Source organism: Pongo pygmaeus, chromosome 10 (assembly GCF_028885625.2).
Source record: "Pongo pygmaeus isolate AG05252 chromosome 10, NHGRI_mPonPyg2-v2.0_pri, whole genome shotgun sequence".
Lineage (NCBI taxonomy): Eukaryota > Metazoa > Chordata > Mammalia > Primates > Hominidae > Pongo > Pongo pygmaeus.
Window position 1 is genome coordinate 118897263 of NC_072383.2, and position 15182 is coordinate 118912444.

The window sequence follows — 15182 nt, forward strand, 5'->3', positions numbered from 1 at the left end:
ATGACCTTTGGACCCAAATTCTAAATTTTTGAGTCCAAATCCGCTGACCTCTGAACTAAACTCATTTAAAAAAAAAAAAAAAAAGGAAGCCAAGCACGGTGGCTCACGCCTGTAAGCCCAGCACTTTGGCAGGCTGAGGCAGGAGGGATCATGAAGTCAGGAATTCCAGACCAGCCTGACCAATATGGTGAAACCCTGTCTTAGCCGGGTGGGGTGGCGCGCGCCTGTAATCCCAGCTACTCAGGAGGCCGCAGCAAGAGAATCGCTTGAACCCAGGAGGCAGAGGTTGCAGTGAGCCGAGATTGTGCCATTGCACTCCAGCCTGGGCGATAGAACGAGACCCCATCTCCAAGAAAAAAAAAAAGAGAAACCAGTTAAAACTAGTTTGGCTGGGTGCGGTGGCTCATGCCTATAATCCCAACACTTTGGGAGGCCGAGGCAAGCAGATCACCCAAGCTCAGGAGTTCAAGACCAGCCTGGCCAACATGGCAAAACCCTGTCTCTATTAAAAAATACAAAAATTAGCCAGGCATCTGTAATCCCAGCTACTCAGGAGGCTGAGGTTGGAGAATCGCTTAAACCCAGGAGGCGGAGGTTTCAGTGAGCTGAGATCGCGCCACTACACTCCAGCCTGGGTGACATAGAGAAACTCCATCTCAAAAAAAAAGCACATGTTTTCTTCCTTCCCACCCCAACACCCGGGTTTGTTGTTCCATGTTTCCATAGCTACTAAATGGGTACATCAGAACATTTCACAATGAAAGCAGTTTTCCAGATAATGTTTTAGACTTGAATCCAAGAAATCTTTATTACAAAGGTTTATTTTTGTTTTGTTTTTAAAAGGTTTATTTTATATTATGCTTATTTTAAAAGCAATGAGCATTGAGTTCTGGCACTCTGCATTCCTTTTTTAAAAAATAAATTAAAAATAAATGCAACGAGCAGAACTAGCTCAAGCTGAAGAAACTAGGTAAAACCAAGTTTTTGCCATCTACAATTCAAGGTCCCACCTACAATTGATGGTCATTCAATGCAGCAATAACGCAAACTGATATATACAGTACTTTAGAGAACAGAATCTTGCTATGTTTCCCTGGCTGATCTTGAACTCCTGGGCTCAAGCAATCCCGCTGCCTCAGCCTCCTGTGTAGCTGGGACCACAGGCATGTACCACCATGCCCAGCTATTTTTTTAATTTTTTTGTAGAGATGGGGGTCTCACTTTGTTGCCCAGGCTGGTCTCAAACTCCTGGGCTCAAGCAATCCTCCCACCTCAGCCTCCCAAAGTGCCAGGACTACAGGCGTGAGCCAGCTCGCCTGGCCTCATAGACTGTTTTTAAGTCATGGATGTGAGTTCACTATATCCCTAAAGCAGCTGAAAATGTATTGAGTGTACATTTCTACCCACGGAAAATCTGTGACTTCAATCAGCACTACCTGTGGTTTGAATAAACCTCACAAACCACTGCACAAAGATGATCTATGATTCTGAGCTGGGAGACATATTTCAGAAAAAGATTTATTGCTTTCAACTCACTGCAAAAATCTCTTATGGTCAGATTCTTCTTCCCTTATCATTAAAAGAAATATGTGAGTACAAAGTTCTTCAGACAAGACATTTCACACAGAAGGGGGTCCCCTCTCAAGAGGAGGCCCTGGAATCTCCTAGATGTTTCTTTTTCTTTTTTGAGACAGAGTATCACTCTGTCACCCAGGCAGGAGTGCAATGGCTTGATCTCGGCTCACTGCAACCTCTGCCTCCTGGACTCAAGCGATTCTCCTGCCTCAGTCTCCCGAGTAGCTGGGATTACAAGCACCTGTCATCATGCCTGGCTAATTTTTGTATTTTTGTAGAGACAAGGTTATACCATGTTGGCCAGGCTGGTCTCGAACTCCTGACCTCAGGTGATCCACCCGCCTCGGCCTCTCAAAGCGCTGGTAGGCGTGAGCCTCTCCTAGATGCTTCTTTAAATACAGCTCATAAGTTTAAATCTTTTTAAAAAGAAATACAAGCATATCTCTGAGATGGAAATCAGTATTAGAGGTTTATAGCTTGGAGACCAAGCTCCTATACAGATTTGAAATTTTCCCCCAGCTCTGCTTGCCCAAATGACAGTAGGTTCCTCAACACTGAAGGAAGGGTGGTGGTCATTTTTAATAAGTCCAGAGTAAAGTTTACATGAAGTTGGATTTTTTAAACCAGTCTTTTTTTTTTTTTTTTTTTTTGAGACAGAGTCTTGCTGTGTTGCCCAGGCTGGAGTACAATGGCGCAATCTCGGCTCACTGCAGCCTCCATCTACCGGGTTCAATTCTCCCTGCCTCAGCCTCCCACATAGCTGGGATTACAGTTGCCCGCCACCATGCCCAGCTAATTTTTGTATTTTTAGTAGAGACGAGTTCTCGCCATGTTGGTCTTGAACTCCTGCCCTCAGGTGATCTGCCCGCCTCGGCCTCCCAAAGTGCTGGGATTACAGGTGTGAGCCACCGCACCCAGCCCTTAAACCAGTCTTATCTGAGTCATTTCTCCATGATTTCAGATACTGTAGTGACAAGTTCTGGTTCTGGTCCTCTCTGAATAAAGCTTTGTACTTTGAAAGTCTGACAAAGGGGAGAAGCCAGAATTTGTTGTGAAGACTGAATTCGGATTTTGGGCTAAGCCCAATGCTCTCATTTATTTCAGGAAGAAATAAATGGTGCAAAATAAGCTGAACTAACAGGGAAAGCGGGAACACTATTAATACCCTAAAGACTCGGTAACCTCTGCAGGAAGGCCTGGACACTAGCCCTAGGAGTTGTCTTACCCCGGTAAGAGGCCAACATGCACTGCAGATAGGCGTGCCTCACCGCAGATGTGGAGGTTTTAAGGCTGAAAGCTTTTTTGAACCATTCAGTGAGCTTCTTGGGCACTTCCGTAGTGAATCGGTTACACCAGAGAGCCAGGACTGAGACAGCGTGTACCAAGGTCCCTTCATGAACTAGGGCAAAAAGCAGAAGTCCAGTCAGTCCAGTGTCTTATAACCATGTCAAATCATTGCAAGCAGTGCAAAAAACAAGCCAGAGTACAAGCGGGAGGAAGCAGTGATATTTCAGACAGCTCCGAGCCTTGCTCTCTGAGGGAGGTGTGTCTTTAGGAGAGGTTTATGGAAGGAAAGCTCCAACTGTGAAAAACCACAGTCAAGGATGAGTACAGAACGCATGCTCACCATGTTGCACAGAATTACCTTCCTGCTGAAGGAACGGGATGAACAGCTCAGCCACGATCCCATTCAGGACCTGACTGGAAGGTCCGGACACCACATGATGACTGACGCTCCCAATCCCTAAAAGGCAGATTCCCTGTTCAGTCCCTTATCAGCACAGAACCACAAAGAGGCAAGTCTTCCTATTGCTGCCACCTCTGCACTCTGGGTCACAGACCTCTTCTGTGTCTCCAGCAGGCATACCTCTCCTTTGGCCATTATTGATCTTCCTTCAATGCCCCCTCTACACCTCCTGCCTTCTATAGAAGCCAAGCCTCTTGCTAGACCTGAACAAGTCCCTCTCGTCAAGCATGCAAGCAGCAGGGTCCTGGGAGGCAGGCTGGACCCAAGATGGTCACAGGAGTCAAGATGCAAAGAAGGCTTCGCCTTACCTAAGAGTTATGTTAAAGCTTATCTACTACTAGGCCAGGCGCGGTGGCTCACGCCTGTAATCCCAGCACTTCGGGAGGCTGAGGCAGGCGGATCATGAGGTCGAGATCGAGACCATCCTGGCCAATGTGGTGAAACCCCGTCTCTACTAAAAATACAAAAAAATTAGCTGGATGTGGTGGTGCGCACCTGTAGTCCCAGCTACTCAAGAGGCTGAGGCAGGAGGATTGCTTGAACCCAGGAGGCGGAGGTTGCAGTGAGCCAAGATTGTGTCACTGCACTCCAGCCTGACGACAGAGAGAAACTCCATCTCGAAAAAAAAAAAAAAAAAAAAAAAAGCTTATCTACTACTAGATCACAGCTCTACTCCTGGCAGAGAAATCCTGTACCTGCCTGTAATCCCAGCACTTTGGGAGGCTGAGGCGGGCAGATCACTTGATGCCAGGAGTTCACGACCAGCCTGGCCAATATGGTGAAACCCCATCTCTACTAAAATTAGCTGGCGTGGTGGTGCGCACCAGTAATCCCAGCTACTAAGGAGGCTGAGGCATGAGGATCACCTGAACCTGGGAGGCAGAGATTGCAGTGAGCTGAGATGGCGCCACTGCACTCTATCCTAGATGACACAGCAAGACTTTCTCTCAAAAAAAAAAAAAAAGAAATCCTATACCTGAGAGGACGCTCATCTTCTGGGCTACAACAGTTAGTTTTCCTTCCGAGCCTGAGAGGAGAGACAGCAAACATTCACATTCACATTCATATTTCCAAGAGAGTGAACAATGCAGTCACGTGTGTGATGCCACGATATGGTTTCTGATTCCAGAAGTAGCCTTTGTGTTGTGAAGCTGGGTTTAAAATAACTTTTACTAGCCTTTTGCTTTCTGACTCAAAAAGGAATGTTCCTACAAAAAACTTGAGAAACAGAAAAAATATAAAGAAAAACATTTAAAAGGCAATCATGTCTCCACTACTCAAAGACATTTCTTTTCTGGTGTATTTCCTTTAGTTTTTTCTGCTATGCCTACAAAAATGTGTATCTTAAAAACGAAAAACCTGAGATCACCCCATCCACACCACCCCGTGCAGGGTTTTGTTCATTCACACACATTCACATTCCAGTGTGATGTCCTCCTGGCCACACAGCCTTGCCACAAGCAGACTTGGAGCATCAAGTCCCCTTCAGATCCCAGTTGAGGGAAATACCAGGGGCCACGCCTCAACCACTCGCATGGCCAAGAGGGCTTGCTCACCTCCGAGGATAGCAAATAGGTGCTTGGTCAGGGATTCCATGGCCGAAGAGTCACTGCACTGGCGTGCCAGGTTCCGCAGTGCCAGCACAGCTTCATCCATCAGGCGGGGACTGTTGGATTTCAGGTGACCTGGACACACAAAGCCACTACTCAGAAGCAGCCAACAACTGAGCATCCAGACTTCCGTCTTTGTCTTTTCCATGCCCCCATCTCTTCAGTACTAGCTGTTTGCTCTCATTCAAATCATCTCAAGAAAGAAACTGCCAATGTCAATGTAGTTTAGGTTAGGGCCTTATTACTATCCTGAGCTGTCCCCTACCCCTGCTACAACAATTAGGACAAGTACAACCAAACCCAAGGTGACACTTATAGGCTAGAGAGGGGCTGGGATACTCACCAGCCAGTCCTTTCACGATGTCCATGGCATACTGGCTGAGGTCAAGCGTCACTGATGCCAGCAGACTAGAAATAGCTAAGGGAGACAGAAAGCACTGACCATGTCAGTCTAAGCAATAAATTCAACAGATAATTGTTCCCTTACTCCCCAGCAAATGCCACTAGGCCTGCTGTCTGGCCCTTCATCTCTACAGGCTACATGAGTAGTCCCAAAGCTCTGCTGAAAAGCTGTATACCTCCCCATCCCGATCAGCAAAAATTGCCTTTCCAACATCCCACCAACACATTTTACTAAGATACACAAGGACAGAGACTCAACCCTCAGATCCCATGATCTCAAGTGCCACATCCATACTAACTCCAGAATGTCTAGAGAGGAGGTTCTTAACCTGAATGGTCTCCAGAAAGTTCTTTAGGGGAGGTGGAGGGGTAAGAGGATATTTTGTTTTCTTCCACTCAACTCTGAAAGTGAACACTTGATATTTTCTGGGAATCAGAACAATGGCTAGCATCTATATAAAGCTATGAACTGATCCAGTGGGTTCTTGAACCCCTAAAATTATATGCAGTATTCTTAGTGGATATACTTTTGTGCATTCTTCTAACAAGAGAGCCCATGACATTTTCTCCTTTTTTTTTTTGGACAGGGTCTGGCTCTGTCGCCCAGGCTGGAGTATAATGGCATGATCTTGCCTCACTGCAACCTCCACCTCCCGGTTTCAAGTGATTTTCCTGCCTCAGTTTCCCAAGTAGCTAGGACTACAGGCATGTGCCACCACGCCTAATTTTTTTTGAATTTTTATTAGAGACGGGGTTTAACCATGTTGGTCAGGCTGGTTTCAAACTCCTGACCTCAGGTGATCCACCTGCCTCAGCCTCCCAAACTGCTGGGATTACAGGCATGAGCCACTGCGCCCAGCCTCTTGTTTTTTGAGATGGGGCCTCACTCTGTCACCCAGGCTGGATGGAATGCAGTGTTGCCATCTTGGCTCACTGCAACTTCCACTTCCTGGGTTCAAGCTATCCTCCCACATCAGCCTCCCGAGTTGAGCTCCTGCGCTCAAGTGATCTGCCCACCGCCGCCTCCCAAAGTGCTGGGATTACAGGTGTGAGCCAATGCATCTGGCTTTCAACATAATCGCAAAAGGTCCCCAATCTCTCTCCCAAGGTCCCAACAAGATAAACAGTAAATACATCGCCCTTCCCTCCCTGCTACCACACACACTTCTTGTTGCCAAATATCGGGAACAGAGATAGAGGCAACTCATCTCCCTCCCACCATCCTGGTTGACAGCAACCTACTTTCAATAACATTCTCGGGACTCCTCAGTAAGGACTTCTGTATGGTGGGCAGTATCAGATCCTTAAATTCAGAGTGGGATAGGTATCGGAGCAGAGGGGCACAGCTATCCTACAAAGAAAAAGGAATAAGGCACCTAGCCCTCATGGGAACAGACCAAGAAGCAAAAAATAGTTCAGCATCCCAGAATTGAAAATGGGATCAGTTGTCCAGGTGAGTAACGTCCACCTCTCGCTCACCAACAGGTACTTCGGAGGCTTGACTTTGCTCATCAGGATGTTCTTCATGTAAAAGTCCAGTAGGGCGCTCTAGAGAACACAAAGCTCTGGTTAGATCCTGACATTCTCAAATATCTCATCACTGGCCTAAGGGGTCCCTCTTGTGAGAGTGCCTCCAAAAAATACAAATCAATGCCCCAAATTTCAGTGTTAAGCATAGAGGTCCCACTGATCATGCAACCCCACTTAAAACCCTTCCACAGCTTTCCATGGCCCCCTGGGATAAAGTCCAAAGTCCTCTGTATGGCTTATAAGGCCCTGCCCACCACTCAGCTGGCTGCGTCTCACTCTAACCCATTCCTGCCACTCCAACCCCGCTCGCCTCCTCTCTCTTCCTGCCCGCAGGCTGCTTCTTCTGCCCAAAATGCTCTGCCTCACATCTTGACCTTGCTAATTCCTCTTCACTCTCAAAGTTCCTTCTTTAGAGAGATGTGTTCTCTGATCCACAGCCTAAATCAGGTCCTTCCGTTGTGGAGTCTCACGACTTCTCACACTTTCCCTTTGCAGCACATACTAGTTATAATTAGCTAGACTATCTGTTTAATGTCAGTTTCTCAGACTCAGTTCCATGGGGGCAGGGGTCATAGCTCCCTTATTCGCTGGTGTACCCCCAACACTGGGCACAGTGCCTAGAACATGGCAGCCGCTCAACTGGGATGAATAAGTGACTGCATGAACAAGCAAACTATCACCCAAGCCAGAAACAGAAGGGAAACTTTCCAACTCCTAGAAGTTCATGTATCATGGCAAAAGGCCAGAGTCTCACAGGAGAAAACCAACAAGTTTCAGATGAGGTCAACAGCTAGGGTCACCAGGGCAAAGCAGGTTCCCATTCCTTCCCTCCAGCGAGCTCCCAACATCCCCAACGTAGCAAACCCACAGTCACTCCGCCTTGGCACTTGCCTTGTGCTGACTGACCACGTCCATCTCCTTGTGGCTCGTGCAGAACTGCACCAGCAGCCCCAGCATGCCGGCATAGTTCTGGTTGGGCTCTAGGCTGAGAATGGCTGAGAAGTACTGTTCCACCAGCCCGGGGTTCTGAAGAGGAAAGTGCCAGGCAGGTGTTTAAGATGGCAGTGGGGGAGTGGCATGGAAGAAGCAATGCCCACCAACCCCTGCAGTCCTGTCACCTCTTTCCACAGCTTCGTGAGTTTCTTCACAGCACCATCCACGGCGTGCTTGTGGGAGCCACCCAGCACCTCCAGCAAGAGCAGGCACTGCACTTCCACCTGCCAGGACCAGGAAAGACTCAGGTCAAGGTGGGACACGAGATTGAGGGTCCCATGGCCCTCACAGCCTGCAAAGACCTCCATCAGCCCCTCCAAATCCTGGCTTCATCTCCACTCAGCTTCTCCCACTCAACTCCAGCCAGATCCTCTTCCCTCCACCCCACACATTTAGTTCTGTCCTTTAACGACACTGTTCCCTCTAGTGTTCGTTTAGTAAATATTTGGTGATCACCTATTATGAGTCAGACAATGAAGGCACAAGGGGGAGGAAGATAGACATGGTCCCTGCTTTTTTTTTTTTTTTTTTTTTAAGACGGAGTCTCGCTCTGTCGCCAGGCTGGAGTGCAGTGGCACGATCTCAGCTCACTGCAACCTCCGCCTCCCGGGTTCAAGTGATTCTCCCGCCTCAGCCTCCCAAGTAGCTGGGACTACAGGTGCGTGCCACCATGCCCAGCTAATTTTTTTTCTTTTTTTTTTTGAGACAGAGTCTCGCTCTGTCACCCAGGCTGGAGTGCAGTGGTGCGATCTCAGCTCACTGCAAGCTCCACCTCACGGGTTCACGCCATTCTCCTGCCTCAGCCTCCCGAGTAGCTGGGACTACAGGTGTCCACCACCACGCCTGTCTAATTTTTTGTATTTTTAGTAGAGACGGGGTTTCACCGTGTTAGCCAGGATGGTCTCGATCTCCTGACCTTGTGATCCGCCCGCCTCGGCCTCCCAAAGTGCTGGGATTACAGGCGTGAGCCACTGCGCCCAGCCGGTCCCTGCTTTCATGTACCTTAGAATTCAGAGGAAAAAAGAGATATTAAACAAATAAATACACAAATGAACATACAATTTCAGTGAGGTTTAAGTGCCATGCAGGAAAAGAATAAGGGTCCTGTTTCATTTACTTATCTGCCTTGACCTGTTCTTCATTAATTCCACAAATACTTACTGACCACTGACTACATGGCAGGCTCTATGCTGAGCACTGTGAATACAGAGGTGCATCGTGATATGGGGATTCGAACTGCATGGAGCTCACACCGTCCAACCCAAATTGACATACATAATAGGTCCTTGACTAAAAAAATCTCACAGGCTGCCAGGCCTAGTGGCTCACACCTGTAATCCCAGCACTCTGGGAGGCCGAGGCAGGCAGATCACCTGAGGTCGAGAGTTCGAGACCAACATGGAGAAACCTCGTCTCTACTAAAAATACAAAATTAGCTGGGCATGGTGGCGCATGCCTGTAATCCAAGCTACTCAGGAGGCTGAGGCAGGAGAATCGCTTGAACCCAGGAGGCAGAGGTTGCGGTGAGCCGAGATCACGCCTTTGCACTCCAGCCTGGGCAACAAGAGCGAAACTCCATCTCAAAAAAAAAGGCCAGGTGCGATGGTTCACGCCTGTAATCCCAACACTTTGGGAGGCTGAGGCAGGCAGATCACAAGGTCAAGAGATCGAGACCATCCTGGCCAACATGGTGAAACCCTGTCGCTACTAAAAATACAAAAATTAGCCGGGCGTGGTGGCAGGCGCCTGTAGTCCCAGCTACTCAGGAGGAAAATTGCTTGAACCCAGGAGGTGGAGTTTGCAGTGAGCCGAGATAGCGCCACTGCACTCCAGCCTGGCGACAAAGACTCTGTCTCAAAAAAAAACAAACAAAAATCTCAGAGGCTTTATGTGCCATAAATGCCCAAGGTCACTAGTGAGTCGTGTGAACTGCCACCCTCAGAAAACAGATACACTTGTGGCCGGGCGCGGTGGCTCACGCCTGTAATCCCAGCACTTTGGGAGGCCAAGGCGGGCAGATCACGAGGTCAGGAGATCGAGACCATCCTGGCTAACACGGTGAAACCCTGTCTCTACTAAAAATACAAAAAAAATTAGCTGGGCACGGTGGCAGGCGCCTGTAGTCCCAGCTACTCGGGAGGCTGAGGCAGGAGAATGGCGTGAACCCGGGAGGTGGAGCTTGCACTGAGCCAAGATTGCAAGATTGCGCCACTGCACTCCAGCCTGGGCAACAGAGCGAGACTCCGTCTCAAAAAAAAAAAAAAAAAGAAAGAAAGCAGATACGCTTGTGGAAAGCAATGCTGATAAATTCCATTTGCATGTATACAAAATGGCATATGTACAAGGTTATTCTTTGCAGCACTGTTAGTAACAATAAAAAACCGTAAACAACAGAGGACTCCCTATATATAGCGTGGTATAGAAAGGATTACTGGCTGGGCATGGTGACTCACGCCTATAAACCCAGCACTTCAGAAGACCGAAGCAGGTGGTTCCCTTGAGCCCAGGAGTTCGAGACCAACCTGGGCAATGAAAGAAAACCCCATCTCTAAAAAAATACAAAAATTAGCCAGGCATACACCAGCATGCCTGTAGTCCCAGCTACTCAGGAGGCTGTGACAGAAGGATCACTTGAGCCCAGGAGGTCAAGGCTGCAGTGAGCTGAGATCATGCCACTGTGCTCCAGCCTGGGTGACAGAGCAAGATCTTTGTCTCAAAAAAAAAAAAAAAAGCCTGCAGAATCACGGTGTGTAAAAAAAAAATTTTAAATATATTTTTTTAAAAGTAGGCTGGGCATGACCAGGTGCGGTGGCTCATGCCTGTGATCCTAGCACTTTGGGAGGCCGAGGCGGGTGGATCACCTGCGGTCGGGAGTTCGAGACCAGCCTGACCAACATAGAGAAACCCCATCTCTATTAAAAATACAAAACTAGCCGGGCATGGTGGCACATGCCTGTAATCCCAGCCACTTGGGAGGCTGAGGCAGGAGAATCACTTGAATCCGGGAGGCAGAGGTTGCAGTGAGCCAAGATCGCACCATTGCACTCTCAGCCTACGCAACAAGAGTGAAACTCCATCTCAAAAAAAAAAAAAAAAAAAAAAAAAAAAGTAGGCTGGGCACAATGCCTCATACCTGTAATCTCTGCACTTTGGGAGGCTGAGATAGACGGGATCACCTGAGGTCAGGAATTTGAGACTAGCCTGGCCAACATGGTGAAATCCCATCTCTACTAAAAATACAAAAATTAGCCAGGTGTGGTGGCATGCACATATAGTCCCAGTTACACTCAGGAAGCTGAGGGTTGAGAACTGCTTGAGCCTGGGAGGCAGAGGTTGCAGTGAGCTGAGATTGCGCCACTGCATTCCAACCTGAGTGACAGAATTATACTCTGTCTCTCAAAAAAAAAGAAACAAAACAAAACAAAAAAAACCACTCAGTGCAGATAAGCCAATGAGCTTGCCCCTTCTTACAAGGAGGCTTTTGGTAACAATGACACCCATTCCCTGAAGGGGATCCAAGAGAGTCCCAGCTCACAACAATACATAATCCTTGACCCTCAAGGTTTCAGCATTCTAATCCATCATCAATCAATTATACTGAGAACCATTCCATGTTTGTCCCCAGAGGTGTGCTGGATAAGCTCCCGGGGATGCAGCCCTCTATCTAACTAGCAGGCTGCTTCATGGAGCGGTACTTGTGTTTCCTAAGGCCAGTCATCACTGGCACCTACCTGCCTGGGACTCTCCAGTTTCCACAGTCATCTCAACCCTCAACTAAACCTGGCTTTACGACAACTCTTTGAGGCGGACAGGGTGAGTAGTATTTTCTTTCCCACTTTGCAAATGAGGAAATGGGCTCAGAAGTTAAGTGATTCAGCCAAGTCTCATGGACAAGAATCAGATCCAAGGCCAGGCAAAGTGGCTCACGCCTGTAATCCCAACACTTTGGGAGGCCAAGGCAGGCGGATCATCTGAGGTCAGGAGTTCAAGGCCAGCCTGGCCACCATGGAAAAACCGTCTCCACTAAAAACACAAAAAAATTAGCCAGGCATGGTGGCAGGCACCTGTAATCCCAGCTACTCAGGAGGCTGAGGCAGGAGAATCGCTTGAACCCAGGAGGCAGAGGTTGCAGTGAGCCGACACCACACCACTGCACTCCAGCCTGGGCAACAGAGCAAGACTCCGTCTCAAAAAAAAAAAACCACTCCTCATGACCTACACTAAGCCTACCCAGGTACATTTCTGCTCTGCTCACCTCCCAACCTGGTGAGCAGACATGTGGAAAGAAAAAGAAGAGAATGTGGAAAGGGCAGGTAGAGAATGGAAAGAGGGAATTTAAGAACCAAAACCAAGACAAGAAATCCATTCCATTCACCAGTTCAGCACTGAAATCAAACACAGGGAATGGAATGATTAGCCAGAAAAAACCAAGAGGATTTACACTATGATATTTTCTAGTCTACTTGCTTTTTGGCTGTCTTCCCAACTCCGGCCTGTCACGGCTTCCACACATGCCATGAAATCAGGGGCCTCATTTCTGTTGTCCATCACTGCATTTCTAGTGCCTAGCACCATGACTGACAGAGAAGCTCCAAAATGTCTAATACACCAAACAATGTGATTATGCTGCACCCATGGCCATCCACCAAAGCCACACACCTCGGGACAACTCAGAGTGTCTGGTCACCCAGCACCCAGAAAAGCACTTGGCACCAAGAAGGTGCTGAAACATGCTCTAACTCCTGGCAGAAAGCTGACCCTTGCTACTTCAGAGACACAGGGAACCTACCAGTTTGTTCCAGATGTCCCCTTGTCGCTTGGCTCTCGATGGAAAGACAATGCGCACCAGGAGGCAGGTCCAGGTCAAGGCCAGCAAGGCGGCAGAGCCACTGCTCTTACTGTAGAGCAGAGTTGGGGGTGAGTTCAGAGCAGCAGCCTCCACCTTGAGGACAAACACTGTCCCTAAGGCCCCGCCTGGTAATGCAGGACCCTCCCTTGACCTCGTGGAACAGAACTTTGAAACCAGTTCCCCACAAACCATCTGTGGCAATTCAGGACAAAAAGTCCAGGCTTCAGTGGCCAAACTCCCATCTCCTGGCACTGACAACTATAAAAACAAACAGACGGCTTCCACCATTAGGGGCCTGGTGGGCAACTGGTTCCCCTCAAAATAGCCTTGCTTCCACTGTTTCCCAACCCTGCTCCTCGGGAAAGTGGTTTTCTCCACTAAGCTTGCTATCCTGGCTCCTCCCTCTGGTGCACAGTCAACTGCATCAGCTTCTCCTGAGCAGGACTGTACCCATCCTCAGGGGGCCACAACTTTTACCTCTTACCTGGGAACACCTGCTTTGGAGCCTATACCGGAAGACTGCAGAGAGTGTAGAAGGTTCTTAGCAGTGGCTTCTGGTTGGGCCTCAGCCAACTGCTGGATGGCTGCCTGCAGGGCCCTGCGGGAGGCTGCATCTCTAGGGGAAGAGGCAAAGGGAAAGGTGAACATGCAGACCTCAGGCAGAGGCAGGGCCAAGGCTGCTCAGGCCACACACTGGTCTTTCTCAGGAGAAACTGATCACACCATATTCCAGTAGATCACAGAGGAGGGATTAGGAAATAACTAGATAAACTCACCTCCTCCTAGAGTTCTAAAAGTATCTCATAAGGGCAAATAAGCCATTGAGTGTGTAAGGGCAGCACCTACATTTATGGAGCGGTTATAACGGTCTCAAAGTAGGCCAGAAGATTTAACACACATGACTAATGGCAGCATAAACACACTGACCACTATGGCACAGCAGGCAACTGTTCCAGGCACCTCACGCTTACTAACAACCACCCATGAGACAGAGAATGGCACCATCCCCATTCTGCAGACAAGGAAACTGAGGCACAGAGAGGTTAAGTAACTTGCCCAGGATCTAACGGCTAGGATGTGACATAGTCCAGATTTGGCACCAGGCAATCTGGCTCTAACCTGGGCTCTAACCACTACCCTAAATCCCCTCTATGTACAAAGTGCTCCAGATATGGGGCCTTTGGCTGGGACTCACCTATATCGATGCAGAGTCAGGCAGAACAATTTGCAGAGCCCCTTCACTGCTCCCTCTGGCAGATCTGAAACCAGAGATTACACAGACAGCAGTCAATAAAAATGACTTGGTAAGCTGCTGGAGTCAGGTATTCTGCCAGACATGATCTCAGCCCACTGGACACTCCCCATATATTTAAGACTTTCCTACCCAAGAAGAAAAAGAAACAACAAAACAGGACTCTAGGAAAACGTCTGGTACAGAAAAGCTTTGGGTAGACATTTGCTAAATGAACGAAACTAAGAAAATAAAAGTGGCCTCGAAACCTCACATGCCATCAAGAGGAGGTTCAGGAGTGCTGGAATTATTCTACTTCTTGATCTGGGTGCTGGTTATACTGGTGTTTAACATGTGATGATTCAGTGAGCTGTTCCATTAGGAGGCGTACCTTTCTTTACATACATTCATTCTAATAAACAGTTTAAAAAACAGTACAACATTGAAGTACTATGAGGGACCAGAAAAGGGAAGAACACCTATAACTGGAGTGTTTCTGAAAGTCCGAAGGACACATAAGCTTGGCCTGACAGATTAGTAGGCTCTGGAAAAATGGAAAGAGAGGGAGATACATGTGGACGGCAGGGTTAAGAAGGCATAATACCTATTCAGACCACATGAGGAAGAAAAGAGGAGACTAATAACACCCTAGCTCTTAGTGCTTACAAGACGCCAGACCGTGCTCTGGATCATTCATACACATTCACTCACTTAATCCATATAAGGTGGGCACTGTTATTAAGGGCCCCCACCCCCCCCGCTTTGATTTTTCAGACGGAGTCTCACTCTATCGCCCCGGCTGGAGTGCAGTAGTGTGATCTCGGCTTACTGCAACCTCCGCCTCCCAGGTTCAAGTGATTCTCCTGCTTTAGCCACCCGAGTAGCTGGGACTAAAGGTGCGCGCCACCACGCCCAGTTAATTTTTGTATTTTTAGTAGAGACGGGGTTTTACCCTGTTGGCCATGCTGGTCTCAAACTTGTGACCTTGTGATACACCTACCTCAGCCTCCCAAAGTGCTAGGATTACAGGCGTGAGCCACCGCACCCGGATTAAGCCCATTTTTAAATGAAGAAACCAAGTAATGGGAAACCAAGCCAGCCAGTCAGAGTGAAACAGATACACCCTAACTAACTCTGGAGTGAAACAGATACACTCTAACTCTGGGCAGAAAGAGTTCAACTCCTGGTTGAACAAGAGTGCTCAATATGGCTGGGCGCAGGGCTCACATCTGTAATCCCAGCACT

At 48.3% G+C, this 15182-nt stretch overlaps 1 protein-coding gene across 1 annotated transcript in view; it reads right to left on the bottom strand.

Moving 5' to 3' along the window:
* The window catches only part of GCN1 (GCN1 activator of EIF2AK4), a 67137-nt gene that overhangs the window by 43620 nt on the left and 8335 nt on the right, over positions 1 to 15182 (bottom strand). The window contains exons 3-14 of the mRNA XM_054442452.2: positions 13902 to 13965; positions 13191 to 13322; positions 12647 to 12755; positions 7983 to 8081; positions 7756 to 7890; positions 6814 to 6882; positions 6577 to 6685; positions 5276 to 5350; positions 4879 to 5007; positions 4299 to 4349; positions 3221 to 3319; positions 2801 to 2974 (exon numbers count right to left, since the gene is read on the bottom strand). Of these exons, the coding sequence (XP_054298427.1) occupies positions 2801 to 2974; positions 3221 to 3319; positions 4299 to 4349; positions 4879 to 5007; positions 5276 to 5350; positions 6577 to 6685; positions 6814 to 6882; positions 7756 to 7890; positions 7983 to 8081; positions 12647 to 12755; positions 13191 to 13322; positions 13902 to 13965 (1245 nt within the window). The remainder of the gene's footprint in view (positions 1 to 2800; positions 2975 to 3220; positions 3320 to 4298; positions 4350 to 4878; positions 5008 to 5275; positions 5351 to 6576; positions 6686 to 6813; positions 6883 to 7755; positions 7891 to 7982; positions 8082 to 12646; positions 12756 to 13190; positions 13323 to 13901; positions 13966 to 15182) is intronic.